This window comes from Asterias amurensis, chromosome 13, assembly GCF_032118995.1.
Source record: "Asterias amurensis chromosome 13, ASM3211899v1".
Taxonomy (NCBI): Eukaryota; Metazoa; Echinodermata; class Asteroidea; order Forcipulatida; family Asteriidae; genus Asterias; species Asterias amurensis.
In genome coordinates, this window is record NC_092660.1 from 15,684,981 (window position 1) to 15,705,402 (window position 20,422).

At 37.8% G+C, this 20,422-nt stretch overlaps 1 protein-coding gene across 1 annotated transcript; it reads left to right on the forward strand.

The window, feature by feature from the left end:
- Nucleotides 1-2,839: 2,839 nt before the first annotated feature.
- Nucleotides 2,840-20,306, forward strand: LOC139946277 (protein sidekick-1-like). The gene is made up of 20 exons (XM_071943900.1): nt 2,840-2,936; nt 5,388-5,642; nt 7,488-7,622; nt 8,354-8,512; nt 9,136-9,267; nt 9,369-9,503; nt 9,582-9,713; nt 10,194-10,250; nt 10,881-11,174; nt 11,781-12,089; nt 12,908-13,192; nt 13,699-13,998; nt 14,532-14,816; nt 15,132-15,440; nt 15,980-16,267; nt 16,687-16,819; nt 17,349-17,524; nt 17,981-18,268; nt 19,077-19,315; nt 20,196-20,306. Exons 1-20 carry the CDS (start codon nt 2,840-2,842, stop codon nt 20,304-20,306), a joined length of 4,119 nt encoding a protein of 1,372 aa, XP_071800001.1.
- Nucleotides 20,307-20,422: the final 116 nt, after the last annotated feature.

Sequence of the window (20,422 nt, forward strand, 5' to 3'; positions counted from 1 at the left end):
GCTAAAAAATGTTATGCCCCCCCCCCCCCCACACTTCAAGATGGATTGACGCCCCTGCTTGTATGAGACTTTATTAATGACAAAGCAATACGTTTAAGTCCAGGAATAATGTCAAGCCATACGTTATGTAAGGCGAGTTTTTTTACAAATTTTTTGGTCAAATAAGTTCCCTTATTCCCGGTAATTTTTACAGTAACTAATACATTTTCCAGCAACAAATTGTTACAAGGTGTTTTAATTTCATGCTTAATTCATGTTTGCATGCGTATCCAAGTACAAATCTGGCTCAATATCTTAGCTAGACTAGTTAAGGAAACATGATATTCTAATGATGTGTAATTCAAAAGAAACATTTCCGGAATAATTGTTTTGATAACATCTTTTAAAAAGAGCAACAGACGCCAGGAGTTCCTGCCTTTTCTCCAAGGAGGAACTATCCAAGTTATTTAACAACGATTAAGCAAATTTGGCAGACAGTCAACTTCCAGAACCTTCATCTAAAAGACAATAATTGTTCGCTATTGGTCAACAATAACGTCCATAAGTTCCTCTATTAATTGTATGAGTAATATAAATGGTTTTCCTTCCAAGAGAGGTGATTAGGCAAGAGAGAGAGAAAGAGAGAGAGGGCGAGAGAGCAGCCAGTGTCGCCTTACAGACAGTCATGGCGGGACAACTCCATGTGAAACTCAAGGTGCTTTTCATATTGTTGGGAGTTTTTGAAGGTATAGTCCTTTCTTTTTAGCTTTTTGTTTACGCTTTCTTGAAAAGTGCTATAAATTACAATGTCATGACGTCGCCATGATAGTAAAAAGGAAACAATCGTAAACTTAAAGAAATTGGTTCAATCTTAGCTACAGGTTTTAATAGTCACTACTTACTGTTGTATATATATAAATAAAATTTAAGTTGTTTTCCAAATGTATTTATTTTTATTTTTACATAAAATATTGCAAGAGGAAAAAAGTGCACTTTTGGTGCACTTTTAAAAAATGTTGCTTACAGTTAACAGATATCAAAATGCGTAAAGTGTTGGCATGTACAACGTAAATGAGCACGAACAACGGCCCTATTGGTATATTTGGGCGAAACACTTGGTGGAAATTGAGGGGGAAAGAATCCCAAGAATGTTTTGGGTTTAAGCATGTCCTGAGTGGCTCGTTGGCAAGCTCTCCATTCAAATAAATCGTTATTTACATAAAATGTTAAAATATATTGGATTTGGTTCTGTTCTCGGAAGCTTTTTGTTTTTTGTTTTTTTTTTTGGGGGGGGGGGGTAATTGTATGACCAGGGATAACTCTCCATCTGCGCGCTTGATAAACCGTTGTTTGTGTTCTTTGTTGTTAGTGGCTCTCTGTGTGTGTCTTGATTTATATTATACTCTTGCCCAAAGTAGGCACATTGGTTGCACACCTTAGTTTAGAGGAACATTACAAAATCGGTTTTGCTACAAACAAAAAACAGTTCTGGCAGTGTAAGCACTTTTTGTAATACACCAAACATAAACTGTCAAACCTGAATAAGTTTGAGATCGATCGTCCATCTGGGTCACCAGAAAGTAGTGACAGACGATTACACATTGATTTGCTAGGCATTGATGCAAAAAGAAGAAGAAAAAAAAAAAAAACACGCTCACTGAGCAATAAACTCCAAACGCATAGCTAAACTTATTTCTCATCAAATTATGACATTTCAGTCAGGAATATTTCAAGGCGGCAACACGCTAAGCACTCGTTATGGAACCTTTTTTGTTCCTTAAAACAAGCCGAAATAGGGATAAAACAAAAACAAAGTTCAAGTTACCCTACCAGCCCCAAACGAACGTTTTTGTGGGCACATTATTTTCAAACACACAATTACCGTAAATGGATAAAATATTGCATGTCAAACAATTTAAACCTTAATATAAATCGAATTTATAATAAATAAAACAATATAAAAAAAAAACATTATTACTGCAACCGAGAGTTTCATACGCGGGAAATTTTCTGGTTAACCTTGCCCTCGTGGATGGGTCTTTTTTGTTCTTCCGAACAAAACGAAACCTTTGATTCTCGGACAGTTATGAGCTTTTCTTACAACTTGGCATTTTTGTCCATATTAACACTGCTAGAAAATGTCCATTGTTGAATTTCGAATTTGAGGTCTCGAAATCAAGCATCTGAAAGCACACAACTTAGTGTGACCATGGTGCGACAAGGGTGTTTTTTCTTTCAGTATTATCTTGCAACTTAGACGACCGATTGAGCTCAAATTTTAACAGGTTTGTTATTTTATGTTTAAGTTGAGATACAGCAAGTAAAAAGACTGGTCTTTGACAATTACCACACGTGTTCAGTGGCTTTAACTACTAATTGTTTGATCTGTGTCACTAAACAACAAATTTTTCAAAATACCAAGAACATTATTGCATTCAAATAATAGTACACATTTTGAAAACTATTGTTGCTTTTTGGTCACGGTTTAACCCTTTTCTAATCGTACAAATTATGTTGTGCATAACAACACAAGAATACAGTTTGTAGTGCCGTGTTTTTATTTATTTCGAAAACCTCGCAATACAAGCAGTTTACAAAATCCATGTTTAACTTGTTTTCAGGCGTGTCAGCAGTTGCAGACTTTACTAGTGTGACAGCTTCTGGCCCTTTGCAGAACAACGCATACGTATTCATCGCAAGTTATTTGGTGACTGGAACAGGTGATGAGCCCACAGCAACCAAAAAAGAAGAGCTTGGTTTAACACGATTCATAAAGACGGGTACAGATACCGGCCTCACTGGGTGGACGGATTCTTCTGAATCTTTACCATCGACATTGCCAGACAATGTAAAGAGGAAGATGTATAAAGTTCCCAGTGCCACTACAGAAAGCGTCGGTGTGTTCGAATGGAGGGATGGCTCTAACACAGTGAAAACGATACGGATGAGATCCACAGGTGAGTGATTCAAATAAACAAAACATATAATTATATATAATACAAGTTGTGTCCTTGCCAGCAAAATTTGCTAGTTTTGCCTTCAAAATAAGGCATACGATTTACATCGATAATTAAAGTTATTAGTTGTTAATAGCACAATTCATATGAAATCAACCTGCACAAACTGGGTTGTCATATGTTTAAATGAAAAAGGGAATCAACATTAACATCAATATTGTCTTAAATACCGGATGTCATTGCTTTGTCGGAAAGTAGTGTTGTTTTAACACATGACGTCAATTTGAACACCCCAGATTTGCAGGGCAGGAACATAAAATCACAATTATTATAATAAAACCACAGTTTTAAGTGATCATCCTAAACACGATTCTAATGCGACAAAACAAACATTCTGGACATTGTCATAATAATTGTTTAAGAACGTTGCGAAGTAAGCAATAACCAAGTTTCTGCGTGTTCGGTGTGACTAATAACTAAGTGCTCAATAGCTTCGATACTTCAACTATAAATCTCAATTCCGAGACTTGAACAGGTACTTTTTAACGAGAATGCTATTTAAACTTATTTATGACGTGTTTGTGTACCATTTAAATGTGATATTTATGTTGATTATAGGCCTACACTTGTATTTTTTGTAATTGTCGATCGAGAATTAAGGCACCAACCTCAGGGTTTTGGAAAACTAGAAACACTTGATTTGACAATTTGTTGGCGTCATGTGTGGCAGTTTGCATGTGATACGATGTGGAGCTCTCACAATGTAACGTGATTGATGACGTAACAAAGCTTTTCGCGAATCTTTCCGAAAAATACTGGATAAGGTTAATTCAAAATGCTTATTTTTTACACAACTAAAATAGATTTATACTCATGTGAACTCAGTTTCATTATTGATTGAAAGACATTTGGCATGACTTCAGCAAAGATCACGACTTGCTGTTTTCGTTCAAGTAGGTGTTTTTAGAGTTTTACATCTCCATTATTCCAGATGTATTGTTATTCCGAGTATATTACAAGTTTTAAACTTTAAATTGTTTGTAAGTTTCTGAGACCCCGATGTTAACTATTTTTCTTGTGACTTCGTTACCTTTTTCCTCAGGAATAATGTTACTAAGGAAGTTTTTTTTCTGATGCCCTCCCTCGTATAAGTTACATACCCAGTTTAACGTTTTATGTTTGGCATTGTATGGGTCATGTATCCATGAATGCTTTGTTTATTTGCGGTAGCACCAAGTGTGAAAAATTTGCGAACTTAAACGAGGACTTTATTTCAACCGCTCATAATATTTCGCTCAAAGCCACAGGACATATTTGGTAATATTGTCAAAGACCAGTCAATGCTGACGCTATTTAAACACATCGTAACGTAAAAGGCAGCCATGATTGTACATGTAATTCCTGTATTCTGATTGGTGGAGACGGGCAGTGTGGGTGGCCCGGATGTCGCAAGAATCAATTTTAATAATTTTGTTTGATTTCTGATTGGTCACCGGTCAGAATCAGAAAAACCTTGTTTAAACGCTTTTTTCGTGTACCTTTGTTGTCTTTTTCAATACTTAAACAAGCAACCTTTATCATTTTGTTCACTTCAACAATCCTAATTACGGTACTGCAGGCTTTGTACATATTCTCGAGACTTGTTTATGTTGGATCCAATCGTTTTCGAGAGCATTGGAGTGAATGTCGTCAATCATAATATATACGCTTTAATACAATTGTGAGTGTCATTATCAGCTGCACCAACTCGAGGGACTTGAACACCTTCATATTTAAATCAAAATTTCCATTTTCAGCTTTAGTTCAATTTTTTTTAATCAACATGAAGTGTGAACTTTCCACAACAACACACAGAAAAGAAGTACAAAATAAATGCTTGAAACTGATTTGTACTTTTCTCGAAAACGTCTTTAAACTTAAAAGTTTGTGCTAAATTTCTAAGATTGTGTTGTTATAAAAAACAAAATTTGTTTAGCTTCCAAATTCAACTCCAGTTATGTGTTTTTGATGCCATCCTTTTTTTCTTTGCCAAAAATGTCTCGGTGGCATCCTGGCATCTGTATAATATGTAACACTCAAGTAAAGTAAACCCTCAAGTAACCCTCAAGTAAAGTAAAACATGAAGCCCTCAAGTACGCAAACTAAACCCTCGACCTAAATAAAACCAAATAAACAATGCAATTCTTCGTCTCAAACAAAATGGTTCACTAAAGCACTAAATAATCATTATACATTAGGTTTAAATTAGTATAAGCCACCAAACAAGTAAGAGTCTAATCAATTATAGACACGAAGTTTGTTTCCATTGTTGTAACTGGGTATATAGTTATCCTTAAAATGTAATGTTTACTATGCCATTAACAGCGTGCCGTTAATGACAATGTGAGCTTAATCATTGCGTCTGTTTTGTTTGTTTTTTTGTTTATTTTGTGGTGAATTTTACATCCACAGCATCCCTTGTACCAGCCTTCGTCAGCCGTACTGTCAACATCGGCGATGATGTTGCTCTGACCGTTACCAGAAACACAGAGGATGGCGAGATTTCAAAAAGTAAATGGAGGAAAGACAACAGTGGAACGATGAACGAGAACATCCTGGCCTTAAGCATTAGCAGCGCCAGTCCCAGCGACAGTGGTATTTATGAGTGCCATTATAAACATGAACGTGGCAGAGGAAACCAGGCGCTACTGAGATTGATTGTTAGAGGTAAGCAAAATGATTCATTTACTTATTTGTTTGTAATGAAAAACATTATGTTGCTTCACATCTCTCCCATTCTACATAATCCCAACTGGATACCCGTTTATTTCATAATACAATGTGAGATCATTCTTCTGACATTCAAGGCTCTCCATGGACTAGCCCCTACCTACATACAGAGCATGCTTCAGCCCCGTAGTGTCAGGCCGGGTCTGAGGTCATCGGGCAGCATGCTTTATGTTCCTCTGACCTGTTTATCCAGCTATGTATGGCCTTTAGTAACATTTCAACCAATCTCTGGAACTCTCTGCCTCAGTATCTCAAGGATACACATGACATCTCACGATTCCAACAATCTCTTAAGACCCATGTCTTCAGATTAGCCTATAAACATGAGTGAAATTGTATTCTTGTTCTTGACCAGCGCCGTTGAATGTCATACAGGTAAAGTGCCCTTTACAAATTATGTTTTATTATCATATTATTATAACTGTCTATCTTGGAATACTTTCACTTAACTCTGCAATACATTACAGCAGACCAAAACACTGTGCATTAGGCAGGCCATGAAAATACTGGGTAATTAACACACACTAATACACTACACAAACGGGGGATTTAATGCTGCATAAATGGACTCTGTGCACCCCCAACACCTTTCAGATGGTCTAGAGATACTAAAACAATTCCCTCATGCCACGCTTGCCTGCAGAGTATCCATCATGTATTCTAAATAAAGCATAGTCCCCACACTAAAGGCATTGGTCAACGCAAGTCAATGGGGGAAATCTCCATAATACCTTGGACCAGTGCCAGGGTAAACCAGATAAGCTTGGTTACTCAAACTCTCCATTATGTTTATCAATCGTATAATGGAGGAAGTCAAGAAAAAAATAGCTTTCTACTTTATTCATAAGAGGAGTAATTAACAAAAACTATTAATTGTGCCATGGAAACCATGGTTAAACTAGAACCAGACTTCAATGGAAATATGTTAGCAACTACTTATCTCTAAAACATCAGAGACACAAATAAATAGGCCTAACATCAGAGACACAAATAAACAGGCCTATGCTCTATCTAACTGCATCCGAAGCCCAATGCGATCACCAGGCCTTGGTCAACATGCCGTTAGCTTGAACTGCGACGGACGGAATCTTTCACAAAGTAAATGCGAATGTTTTTATAACTGGTAATTCGAGTGAACGTTTAGTCAGCCGTCACCCAAACAAACCCAAGCTCAAAACACCAAAGGACGATCAGGGACGACACACCTGATTTTTAAAGACATGTCGTACATTTCTACTAAAAGGTTCAAGCCAAACTATTTGTTTTACGTTTCGTTTGTTTTATTATTTTTAATAGATAGTGGCCTTGAACTTGTCGTTTGTGATTTAATTTGCTAGTAAGCCTATGTTTAGTTGCTGCTTACTTTTGTTCGCACTCACTGATTGGTTTACAGACACTTATATGGGCGCACTACATTGCAAATCCACACAGGTCGACTGCGAATAAATTTCCGCCTAGTGGAAACACGTTGGCGGAAGAATAGTTGTTGTCCCCCTCTGTTTTCGTTTAGAATGGCAACTTATGTCAATCGTCTTAACTTCACTGTAGTTATAAGTTATAACTTGAGGCCGGCGACAAACTGTAGCAGAATATTCCCGGCGGTCTAAGAAGCTCAGGCAAATCATTGATTGCTTACTATTCCTGTCTCATCGTAAAGTTGATCGACCAGCTTGCGGCTTAAATTTGCGGAATGGAGGGTTAAATATTAATATAAAAAAATAACAAGTATTTATATGCTGGTTTGAATGCTAACGTATGCAATGTTTTTCTTTGTGAAAACAGGATGCCCACAACATAAATATGGCCTAAAGGCTTGTAGCAGCGAGTGTCCGAGATGTCTTAATGGTGGCGTTTGTTCTGACGTTGATGGTGACTGCATTTGTCCACCTGGGTTCGGTGGTAACATTTGTGGAATAGGTGAGCAGAAAAAAAATGAACATTTTCTAGCAGTTTACTTAAAACAAAACTAATACACCCTATAGTGAAACAAAGTTTCTAAATAAAAATCTTGCAACTTGAAAGGCTGAGCCATGTCTATACTATGTTGGCATTTAGGCCTAGGTACCTATATATTAACCTTGGTTAATATACCGTTCATATGTTTCAGACCAAAGAAGTCATTATTATGGTATTATGCTAATCAACCTGGGCCCAATTTCATAGAGCTGCTAAGCACAACAATTTGTTAAGCATAAAATTTCTTCCTTGATAAAAACAGGTTTACCAACCAAATTTCCATGTGATTTTCAGGATATTAAGCAAACAAAAGCTGAATACCAGACAAGCACTATGCAACAAATGGAAATTTGGCTGGTAATCCTGTTTTTATCTGGAAAGAAATTTCATGCTTAGCAAATTTTTGTGCTTAGCAGCTCTATGAAATTAGGCCCTGGTTGGAGACCACACTAAACTGCATGCTAAAGTTGTGTTTTTTTGGAAGAGTTGTTGGAGCCACGTGCCACCAATCTGGTTGTTTATTACCACCCCCCAAAAGACCGCGTGATTACACTGTTCTTAGAAGTATCATCCATATCAATATACCACAGTAATTAATTAGGTGTTCATCACGTTGCGTTCAACCGATCACCGTGTTTTTGTAATAAACAAAAACTCTATGTCTAGTTGTTGTTGATATCATGATGCATTAGTAAAAGGACCGAACCGCTTTGGCCAAAAAGGGAGCCTCCGCTGCGATGCTGTTGGGTTGCCTCACGATGGTTCTACCTGCAAAGGAATGCTGTTCTGTTTACCGGATCCATACGGATGCAGCTGTGCCGCTGGGTACCAGGGACTTGAGTGCAAGACAGGTACATTTTTAACCCAAACAATCGGAAAACATCATAAAAAATGTGCCGTTGATAAAATAACATATTCATAAGCTAAACGCAAACAATATTTGAAACTGCTAAGAACAAAATAATATAGCTTCCCAAGAAAACAGAAATGCACAATGAGTACACCTATCCCTTCCCCCACTGTCTAGTATGACTTTGTTCAGACGAAGATAGTTGCGTGTATAGGACTTTTAAGGCGGCCTTAGGGGGATATCACTAAACTGAGGTGGCACTGAATAAAAACATTGAGTAGACAATCGCTAGATCCAACCACGCGAACTTTATTACTATAGACCTTATCGCAAATACCAATGCGCAAGCGCAGACTGTTAAATGAGGTGCATTGTGGGATAGATATGAATCAAATTTTGCTACCAGCTAGACCACAATGCACCCAATTCCAAGCTTTACGCGCGCGCCCCAGTATTTGCGAAAAGGTCTATGGGTAAAGAATCCCTCTAGAAATGTTTTTTTTTTTTTCATTCGGTGTACATTTTCTGGACAAAAAACTTCAATGTACCAGGCGTCGATAAACAGACAGCCAGCATTCGGTTTGTTTTTAGCACTTTTCTTTGGTTCTTTCATAACTGGTTCAGATTGTGATGATGGAACCTATGGTGCCAACTGTGCCCAGACCTGTCACTGTGCCGAAGGGGTACCATGTAATGGAACAACAGGTCGATGTAATGGAGATTGTGCAGCAGGACACAAAGGGGTTAACTGTCAAGGTACGGATTGCAGCTGGAAATTTGTAATTTTAAGAAACAACCAATTTGATATTCAATGTCTACATTAATAATCATCATGCCTCTCTACCTTTTGTTTTCAGTACAATGTACCTCAGGCAAATTCGGTGAGAACTGTGCTCACATTTGTCACTGTGCAGACGTGGAATCGTGTAATGGAACAACGGGCCGATGTGATGGAAACTGTGCATCGGGATACACAGGAGACAACTGCCAAGGTACGGAATAATGCCTTGAACTGAAATTTGAAATGTTAGGAAGTTCAAATTTACAATGTTCTCTTTTCTGCTTTTCAGTGTGTATCGATGGCAAATTCGGTGCCAACTGTGCCCAAACATGTCACTGTGCCGAGAGTGTGTCATGTGATGGAACAACGGGTCGGTGTATCGGAGACTGTGCAGCGGGATACACAGGAGATAACTGTCAAGGTACGGATTACAGCTGGAAACTTATAATTTAAGAAACAGCCAAATTGGAATTTCATATTAACGTCCATCGTGTCTCTCTTCCTAATTTTCAGTAGGGCCTCAGATTTTGAGGTTGAACGCTAAGATTGTGTTTAAACAGTCAATTATTTTATCCATGAACGATAATATAATGTTATGTGTACAATGACACTTACATATGAAAATTTCGTTTGAAAATGTGGTGTCATTCATTAGATAATGCCGAAATTATGGAGCAAGTGTAATATAAGAACACAACGACAGAAATATTCCACTGAGATAAACGCTTCTCGGATTCGAACTGTAGGAAATAGCAACCGATGTCTTTTATCATAACAACTTGATGTAAAATGTTTCTCAAAAATGATGTTAAGCTTACCGAAAGTTGTGTGTTGCCAGAGTGATAACCAATCAATATGCATTATTTTATAAGTGGTTATACATGGTGTTTTTATTCAACAGAGCAATGTCTTCCACTTGGAGATGGGTTATCGTGCAACACGACTTGTACAATATTAGGTAGGTTGCATTCATTGGCTGAACACAGATATGTAGACTTCTTCCCAACTCGCTATATCCTATTTGTGATCCTTTTATGACAATCGCCTTTTGCTCGAAATTAACTCAGAAATTTAGGTATTCAGTTTTAGTCTTTAATTCGAAAAATTGTCTGATATTGATTTTTCTTCCCAATGTGTATTCCTAATTTTAATCATTGTTTTGTTCACATATTTGCTTATGCTTTTTTATTAGACCGAAAACCATGACCCTCTACTTAATTTCTTATATCCTGCATTGCCTTTTGCATTCTTCTTAATGTAGCTCAGTCGTGTCTCTCTGCATGAATGTATTAATATTAAGTGAAGCGTGGTCTTCCAGGCCAATGTAATCATGGCATTAAATGGATTAGTTCATATAGACCGTATTGAATAACCCCTTTTTGGTATGAAAGTCGCCATCTTGTAGGGCAAACCGTATGTGCGTCCAAAAGCGTACATCAAAAGCACGCAGCACACAGCATTCCCGGTGACGTCATATTCAATACGGTCTATACTGGTTCATTTTCACCCATTGAGCAGTGACTGTGTGAAGTGAATTGTTTACGCTCTTCACGATGTTATACACTCGGAATGTTCCAATTGATTTCAGATCCTAACATGATACCCCAACGTCTCAATGTGTCTTCTTATTCTGCTGATGATTCATTCACTCACACATTATCATGGGAACCGGTAATTTGCCCATCAAAAGGCTTCAGTATAGTGAACTACGTATATAAGGTGCTTGATGGACACGGGAGTGAAGTTGAACCAGTTGAAGTCGAGTATACTTCTGTCAACCTTAACTTGTCTATTTGCACAAGTTATCAATTCAAAGTTGCTGCACGAACGAGTAAAGGCGTCGGAAATTACAGTTTTGTATCTTACACAACTATATCAAAGGGTAAGCAGTTTTTAAAAGAATTTAAATATACATTAGATTGTAGTTTTTTCGTTGATACCATGACTCAAATAGTTGTTCACTTCCCTTTCATGCTGAAAGCAAGAAACAAAATTCATGAACAAGTTATAGTATAGGGAGTCTTTTGTTTGTTGGCAGAAGTGGTCATGGCGGTTATTATTCAAAACTGAAGTTCCATCAAAAAAGTATATTGAAAGTGTTCAGCAGTACAACTTATGCCAACTTGCGATGATGTGTACACTGGTCTATTGTCAAACGTAATTCCAGTCATCTCGCACCGGCACAGTCGGGCGAGCTTGCTGGGAGGAGGAGCAACTTTGCAGGGAACGACTTTGCCATGGTGTCATATTTCCGTCACTCAAGCCCACAACCAACCAAGGCTTATTATTTTACACAACCGACGTAGCATGCACACAGCTTAAAATAATAAATTTGATTTTTTTTACAATACAATAAAATGGTTATTAAAAGGAACAAAAACCTGGAGTTTAAGTGGGAAATCAGTTTCATTTGTAATTTTCTTTCAGTAATTTTGTGTTTGCTTCGAGAAAAATAACTCCACACTCTTTTATCCGTTTCATCTTGAAGTTCCAAATCCTGTCACCAACGTAACAGTCTCATCTATCATTGATACTCAACTCACGATATCATGGGCTGTCCCTGTTACCGACGCCCAAGGTCCTTGTCCTGCCATAGACTACCTGGTAACATATGACCTTATCAACCTTGAGCAGTGTCAAATGGTCAATAGACGTATTGACACATTGAATACAACGGCTACTACAATTACCATTGACGGACTTGAAGCATACTCAACATACAGGGTGAATATTACATCCAGAAACCAAGCTGGGATAAGTACCGCCGTCACCAGTACCACGAGAACAGAAGAATCAAGTTAGTATCAAGTGTGATGTACGTAAGGTTGTGTTTTGCTTGCTTCCATTATGTTAGCCTGAACATCTGACCTCACACTTCGAGGCTAGTGAATAACATCAGAGACCGGCCTTAAGACCGGCCTCAAAACCGGCGTGTATATTCATCTTTGACCTACATACCTTTCACATAGCGATACGCACAAACTCTAAAAAGTACATCCACTTGCATTTATTGGGACACACTACGCACGTGGACACGCGGCACCAGACGACCGAAATAAGCTTTCCATAGCTTGATTGGTTAACCGAGGTGACCTCCGACCAATCAAAACAAACCCATCTACGGTAGTTTTAAATCACCGCATTTATCCAATGATATTATTGTATCCAAATGAAATAACTGGATTTGTGTTAGCTTAGTAGACATGTGAAGACTGTACAAACTCAGTTTGTAAAGATGTTTTCTTATATAATGCTTCTCTCAAACTGTGGCGAATATTCTTGCGAATATGAATATTTGAAATTCGTCATGAACTCACCCCGAAATTGCGATTGGATAGTGAATATTTTCTCGGTCGTCCCTCGACCTCTCCTTACAAATATCTTACGAATAATACGAACGCTTTACCAGCTGAGGTCTCGAATTCAATTCAAATTTTTTTTGTAAGAAATTACTTCTTTCTCACTTTACGTAACTTCAGAGGGGGCCGTTTCTCACAATGTGTTATATCGATAGCTCTCCATTGCTTGTAATCAAGTAAGTTTTTATCCAACAATTGTTTTGAGTAATTAACAACAGTGATTTAATGTATTAGTTTATTGTGGTTTTCATAACAGGACCAAAAGCACCCAGTGTAACTGTCAACTCTGCATCTACAGACCACATCGAGTTTGCCTGGGAGCTTCCTTGTGGAACAACAGGTGGCAGTATAAAAGAGTACAAATACAGGTATCGAACAAAAAATGAAAGAAAATTCAGAAATCCTATCACAACAACGGAAACACTTGAAAGGATTTCTTCCCTGACACCATGCACTTTATATGAATTTAAAGTAAGAGCTTCGACGAGCATTGGAGAAGGGCCGTGGTCCATTGAGACTAGTCACAGTACCAAAAAACAAGGTAATTAACTAATTGTTTTGTGTTTAACATAATACAGCTTATTATTAGCCTACTTCGAACTGTTGAAGCATGCAGGCAGTGTAAATTGTTATTGTTTTTTTTTTTTTTTTTTTTTTTTTTTTTTTTTATGCTGCTAGTAAAACAGCGTACACTGCTCTTCATGTTGTAATTATATTGTGCAAGCTTTAAGCTTTTTCCTTACAATAAAATAATATGCAGTATGTATGCAACAGTATGAGATACGCCCTCACCCACGCAATGTGAAAAGGGAAACAACAGTGCTAGCATTTCGCAAAATTAAAATCTTCAATCGGTCCAGTTATGCTTTCACGGCCATGAACTTAGGGAAAACTAAGATTTTTCAAATCGCAGAAAACATATTTGTCATCCGTTCACACATGTTTCAAATATGGAAAACAAATTGCTATATAGGATAATAACAAAATAAAAACAATCTTTATCTGTCTTCGAAAGTTATGCCAACTTTTGTTTATTTGTTTGTACAGCCCCTTTGCATGTTAATGATTTGGATATCCGATCAGAAGAACATGATAAACTGCTTGTGTCTTGGCGAGTCGCACAAAACGATCAGTGCCCTGCCACTGACTACCTTGTGACGTATGAACTAATCCGTGTTGAACAATGTCAGGAAGGAGACCGTCAAGGTGTTTCAAAGAACGTTACTGGTACATCTACAACGATAGAAGGATTGAAAGCATACTCTGAGTATCGGATCAATGTTACCTCGAGAAATGAAGCTGGAAATGGAACCACTCAGACCAGTTCAGAGATTACAGGGGAAATAAGTAAGTACAATTTGTGACGCTTTGGTATTGTTATTGTTAGCTTGCGTTTGTCTATACCACATCAGTTACTATAGCCTTGCTCAAGGCAGTCGCATTATTCGCTCCAAAAAGACGCCGCTGTAAACCCACCCGTATACCCTGTGCGTGGTGCGTGCGATCACACCGCATGACCCACCCGTATACACACTGTCACATCGTATGAATACTGTGCACACAAGTCATCCGCACTCGTACCACTAACCGCATGCGGAGGCCGTCAGGCCGTCGGCCGACGCATGCGGATAGTGTACGGGGGCATCGTGTCGTGCGATGTTACGCCCAGTGAATACGGGTGGGTTTTTATACAGCGGCGGTCTTTTTTTCGGAGTGAATAATTCGACTGCCTTGAGCAAGGCTACAGTTACTATGAAAAGGGAGAAACGTTGCTGTTTGTTTCGTTACTTTTTCGACGGCATCATTTTTTTGAGACGAAAACCCAAACAGATCCTCGCTTTTCTACAGTTTAATGTAAGCCTTTGCCTAATTCCGAATAGGTCTGGGGATTGCGCCTACATTCAGTAGCAGTAGAGTGACAGCCAATAGCATCAGCATCACCTGGAACCCCATCCCATGTGGCAGTAGAGGAGTTCGTATCACTGGCTACAGAGCGGATTTGTCTCAACTGGGACAGAGACAAGCCAGTCAGTCTCTGGGTGTATTCACCACGTCTGCACAGTTTGACGGCTTATCGCCCTGTACATCTTACACCATCACTGTCACTACTCTAAGTACAGTAGGAAGGACATCATTTGACCATGCGGAAATAACAAAGACAATCGGTATAAGTAAACAACGAATATATTATGAAATTTCTCTTTTAGGAAGTTGTTGTTATTCTTTGAAAGGTATTTATTTAATGAAAATGCAGTCGTGTTTCGGGGGAAGATATGTGGTCCTGTGGAATTTTTTTTGTTTGCCTTAAAGAAGCATTATGCTTGCTAAAGGTGGGGTTCCTGATTATGCATACGGAACCTAGTTTTATCTATTTGATAAAAATTAATAATATTTTGAAAATGTCTTTCAGATTATTAAGTAAACAACGATTTTCCTAAACCGAAAACAAACATGTTTTTTGTTTACATGGCTGTTTAAAGTTCCAGGTGCTGTTACCGGCTTGGCTATCAAAAGCAAAGCAAATGGTCAATTGGGAGTAACTTGGACAGCTCCTAGTTCCAACCGTGACAATCATTGTCCTGCTACTGCTTATGAGTTGACCTATGAACTCATCAATCTGGAGCAATGTAAGGAGGGTAACCATTCCGGTGGTTCAATGAACACTACAGATACAACCCTCTTTGTCGATGGTCTTCATCCATACTCCACATACAGGATAAATGTAACATCAAGAAACGAAGCTGGTGATGGACCCACGAAATCGAAATCAGCGATTACAACAGAAAGAAGTAAGTGACATTCCTTCTATAGTGCTTCGTTTATCTACCATTTAATGTATTTATTCCGTCAGCCTCGAAGTGAGATAGGCATCATGGCAATGTAAGTAAGTATTAATTGTCAAAATGCATGTGTTATAATTGTTTGATTTATGTACACGCAAACGCGCAAAAGATGTAATTATTTATCTTTTACAGATATTGGAATAAATTCACTGCATTACTCTTTAATTATTTTAGAGCATTGCAATGTACATTAAATGTTTGTGGTTCCAGCCACACCATCGAGACCATACAGATTTTAGTGTCATCGCCATAATTTGTCAGGCGCTTGATTTCAATACAATTCGTGTGAGTTGGTTGAACCTCATCCGACCCTTGTGACTTGATAATAACACAGCACCGCGGCGTTTAAATCACAAAGGCCATTTGAACATTTTAATTCGAGCTCGCTCATTATTTAAAATCGGTATGTTTATTTGTACAAAAATATTCACAAATAAAGGGATGATTTGAACCATAAACGACTGTATTTTGATGATTTACATTAGGCCCCAAAGCTGCGCCTACGTTTAATGAAAGTGAAGTGACTGCCAGTAGCATCAGCATCACCTGGAACCCCATCCCATGTGGTAGCAGAGGAGGCAACATCACAGGTTACAGAGCTGAGTTGTATCTAACTGGATACGTGACTGAACACGCCCAACGTCAACGTGTAAGAGGAACGTCTGTACGGTTTGTCAACTTGTCTCCATGTACATCCTACACCATTGTAGTAAATACCCTCGGAAAAAGCGAAGGTATATCATTTGAGCGAGAAGAGACCACAGATATTGTCGGTATGTACATATAAACATAGATTTGTTTACCAAAATGAGTTTGAAACAAAAGGGAGTAGCAACACGTGAGAAAAGTATTTAAAAAACGCATTCCAAACACAGCTTCACAAAAAGGCACTTTGGGAGAATGCCCAAGAATTGTGCTTACAAAGAAAGATACCCTTTGTTGGCTGCATTCGAGACAGAGTCAAACAAATATTCACCACCTACAAATTAGGTTGCATGTTATTGTTCTTATAAAAGCACCAGAAAGAAGGACGACAAGTAGGCCTAGAGCTGCTTGATTGTTTTAATAATATTGGAAATGGATTTAAATGGCTGGGTTAATTCGCTGCTTCATCTTGCTCTCAGGGATGCAATACTGTACAAACAAACTTAAAGAAACGAATAACAACATCATATATGTCTTCATAAACTAGCTCCAGGACGAGTGACCGTGCTGCGGGCAAATCCAACCTCAGACGCAACCCAGATCCATGTTACTTGGCAGAACCAAACTGCCAACGACTGTCCAGTCTCTTATTACACAGTAGAATGTCAACTCACGAATAGGTATGTATTTTATTATCTCTAAAGACAGCCAAATTCAATGCTAAAGTATTTCGTAAGTATAACTATGCAATTGTTTGTTTCATCTCAGATCTTGATGTTACCCACCGATAAAGTAATACATTAGAAAACAACTTCTACAGAAATATAAAACCTTCCAAAAATACTTTAACTTGAATGAAAGTACATTCTTTAAAATGTCACGTGATGTCGGTTCTTCACTTTAAAAAAATGCAATGCTGTATCATATTGAAGCGAGGGTCAGCCGACCATTGTTTGAATGTGTAAGTTAGTATAATAATAGTAATATCCGTCCAGTAGCTTAAACTCGTCACTGTTCTTTTCTCTTGGTAATCGCATATGCAAAAACTATAAAACAGGTGGAACGATATTTCGGAGTATAATGCTAGCCACTCAGATTAATGGTTTTTTTTTCGCACAAAATAACCAATGGCGTGATATCCTTTAAAACAATTTACCTTTAGTTGTTGTACGAGGAATAAATACTTTAAAATAATTGTCTTCTTTAAAGGGACCAGTGTGACAGTGAAGTTTCCCAGAATCGTGAGCAGTGGCTTGATGGCTCCCAGTCACCAACAACAATAACTGGATTATACCCTCACTCTACGTATCGTGTATACGTGACGCCTTCTAACAGTGCTGGAGCGGGGGAAGAGGCATCAGTGACAGTCATCACCAACAATGCTGGTAGGTGTATTAAAACTAGTTTGTACGCCTTGATTAAAGTCCATGGAGCCGTAACCAAGAAAAAAACTCGCTTTCCTTTTATTGAAGAATTGCAATTGTTATTAAAAACAAAATAGCAAAAGGGATGCAAATTTATGCATAGGGCACCTGACCCTGGAGTTTGCGCATTATAACTATTTTGTTTTTCTTATTATCATCTTCATTGATCAAGGGAGGAAATTGGTAATGGTATAGTGTGTAAATAAATTAAGAAATAGCTTCATGAAAGAATGTTTCACCAGGTAACAATAGAATTGAACATGTTCAATGTTTACTTGAATGTATTGTTGGCAAATTCGAATGTCGTTCTGACTGAAGGACAAAACATTGATGCACTGCTGTATGTATACATTCACGACACTTAGTAATCAGACCATCGTTTGTTTATTTTTGTAAAAAAAATAATCCCAATTTTAGCACCTTCCGGTCCTCCAAGAGATGTGGAGTATACTGTTATTACCAACCAAACTATAGCATTCTCGTGGATACAACCAGCGTGTGGTCAGCGTAACGGAATCATAACCCAGTATCATTACAGACTCATTGACAGTGAAGAGGAAGTACTCGAGGAAGATACAACCTCTAGTACAGGGGTAGAGTTCACTGGCCTCGTTCCCTTCACGTCATACACACTGTCAGTATCTGCAGAGAATCAGTTTGGTTCAGGACCCGTTGCTTTTAATACGACTCGAACACATGAAGGAAGTAAGTAGTAGGCCTACACAGTCAAATCAATTAAATTCAAGCACACATTTATTTACATGCTTTACATTATTTACATAACAAATATCGATAACAACAGAATAAAGTACACTAATATGAAGTAGGCCTAACAGGAGACAGGATAAATGTCAGAACTAGAGTATGGGGATGTTTTGATAAACAGAAGCTTGTAAAAAGTAAAAAAAAAAAAAAAAAAAAAAAAAAAAAAATGGACAAAGAATAAACAAACTTACATACGTGCACACAGAAGGACATACGCCGACGAACGTAAGACATGACAACTACTCGGACACAAGATAGTCAGAGGAAATACAACACATATTAAATAAATTTATTTTAAGAAGCCTATTTGCAACAAAACTACCATTATTGATAATGAGATTATTTGGAGTGACCAACATTTTGAATTTTGTCAGGCAAAACTGCACACAACAACAAAAATCACTCGATGTGTCTATCATAGCTCTTGTGCGAAGACGCAGAAAGCGACCATTATATTAAAACTAAATCACTGAACAATTCAGCCAATTCGTTGTACTCACTGCCCTTCCAAAAGGTACAAATGTTTCTCAATACATTCTCAAATGAAAATAAATATAAAAAACAAACAAAAAACAAACACACAAACATCACCACAAATAAACTGTGGTTTGCAAACACGTGGTTTGAACCCAATAGTTACTGTTGTATAAAACTGCCTCCAAACAAAATTAATGAATAATACGTAGCAGGCTACGCAATTAAACGTTTTTAAACTGATATTAATGATACTTTTATTCACATCTTACAGTTCCTCCGCCCCCAAGCAAAGTCACTTTTCCAGTTACGACAAGCGACATGATCACCGTAGCGTGGAATGGTCCTAGTCCTCCCCATGGCATCATCATCAGCTACGAGATCCGCTATTGGAAAACAGGGTCAGGGAACCAGACATTGGGAGATACAATAACAATCACAAAGCAGCTTGCTAGTCAGTACCAGACGAAAACGATTATGGCCCTGGACAAGAGTATTAGTTACTCAATACAGGTATTTACATTACATCCAACGGTGTCATCGTAATCATTACCGAAGCTTTCCTTTCATGATTCTATGTATTGCACTTAAGTTGCAAGTATTTTTGTTCTATTTTTCCTTTTTCATTCCCGTTTTCAGAATGAAAGGGTTGGTTCTTCAGGTCTTCGTAATAACTTCAAACCAGTTATTGAGAGGGGCTCTCGCAAAGCTGATTTTTTTTTTTTGCATGATTTAAGTTGTCTCGATAAAGTTTCTCGCCGTGACATATTGAACACTGAGTGAATAATTTACCTCAAAAGATGAAATTTTAAACCAAAAATGTTGACATACCGCCCCGATGCCAGTAGGCCTACATCTTCTTACTGAGACCTGGGTTGTTATTATTAAGAGGGACAGATGATCAGTGTAATTTAGTCCACAATTAAATGCATAAAAAAAAGGAATATAAATAAACGTGAAACAATTAAAGGCACTGGACAATATTGGTAATTACTCAAAATAATTGTTAGCATAGCAACGTACTTGGTAACGAGCAATGGAGAGCTGTTGATAGTAGCAAAATAATTGTGCGACTAGGGTGGTTTTTTTCTGGAAATATGCTCTCGCAACTTCGACGACCAATTGGTTAAAATTTTGGCAGTTTTGTTATTGTATGCATTTATTGAGATACACCAAGTGATAATACAATTACCAAGCGTAAAAAATAATGTGTTGACTCTACACAACAACAGTCATTTAATGACCACAATTAGGCTAGGTCTGGAAGGGCTGTAACGATAGTGGTATTAACGGGGACAAAGGGGAGAGAAAAATGTATCGATATTTTAATCCACAAAATACAAGTAGTATATCCTTCCTTGACATTTAAATATACAATGTAATTCTCTTTCAGATCCGAGCTGAGACAAGTGTTGGACACGGTCCATGGAGTGACATCTCAACAGTCACTACTGTGCCCAAAGGTTACACGCTAATGCCGTTTGTTTTGAATACAGATCTATAAAAACTCGTCAATACTAAATCATTCAGTTATGAGTATATAAAAGACCTTACCGATGAAGTAAAACAAATTAGTAAATACATCAACAATAATGACAATAATTTGTGAAAGAAACCGTC

Bases quoted from the DNA above. Each gene is read 5' to 3' on its own strand.
- LOC139946277 (XM_071943900.1), top strand. From the start codon at position 2,840: ATGTATAAAGTTCCCAGTGCCACTACAGAAAGCGTCGGTGTGTTCGAA. The intron at 16,268-16,686 runs GTATGTACATAT...TTCATAAACTAG, and splicing joins AGAGACCACAGATATTGTCG to CTCCAGGACGAGTGACCGTG. The intron at 16,820-17,348 runs GTATGTATTTTA...TCTTCTTTAAAG, and splicing joins GAATGTCAACTCACGAATAG to GGACCAGTGTGACAGTGAAG.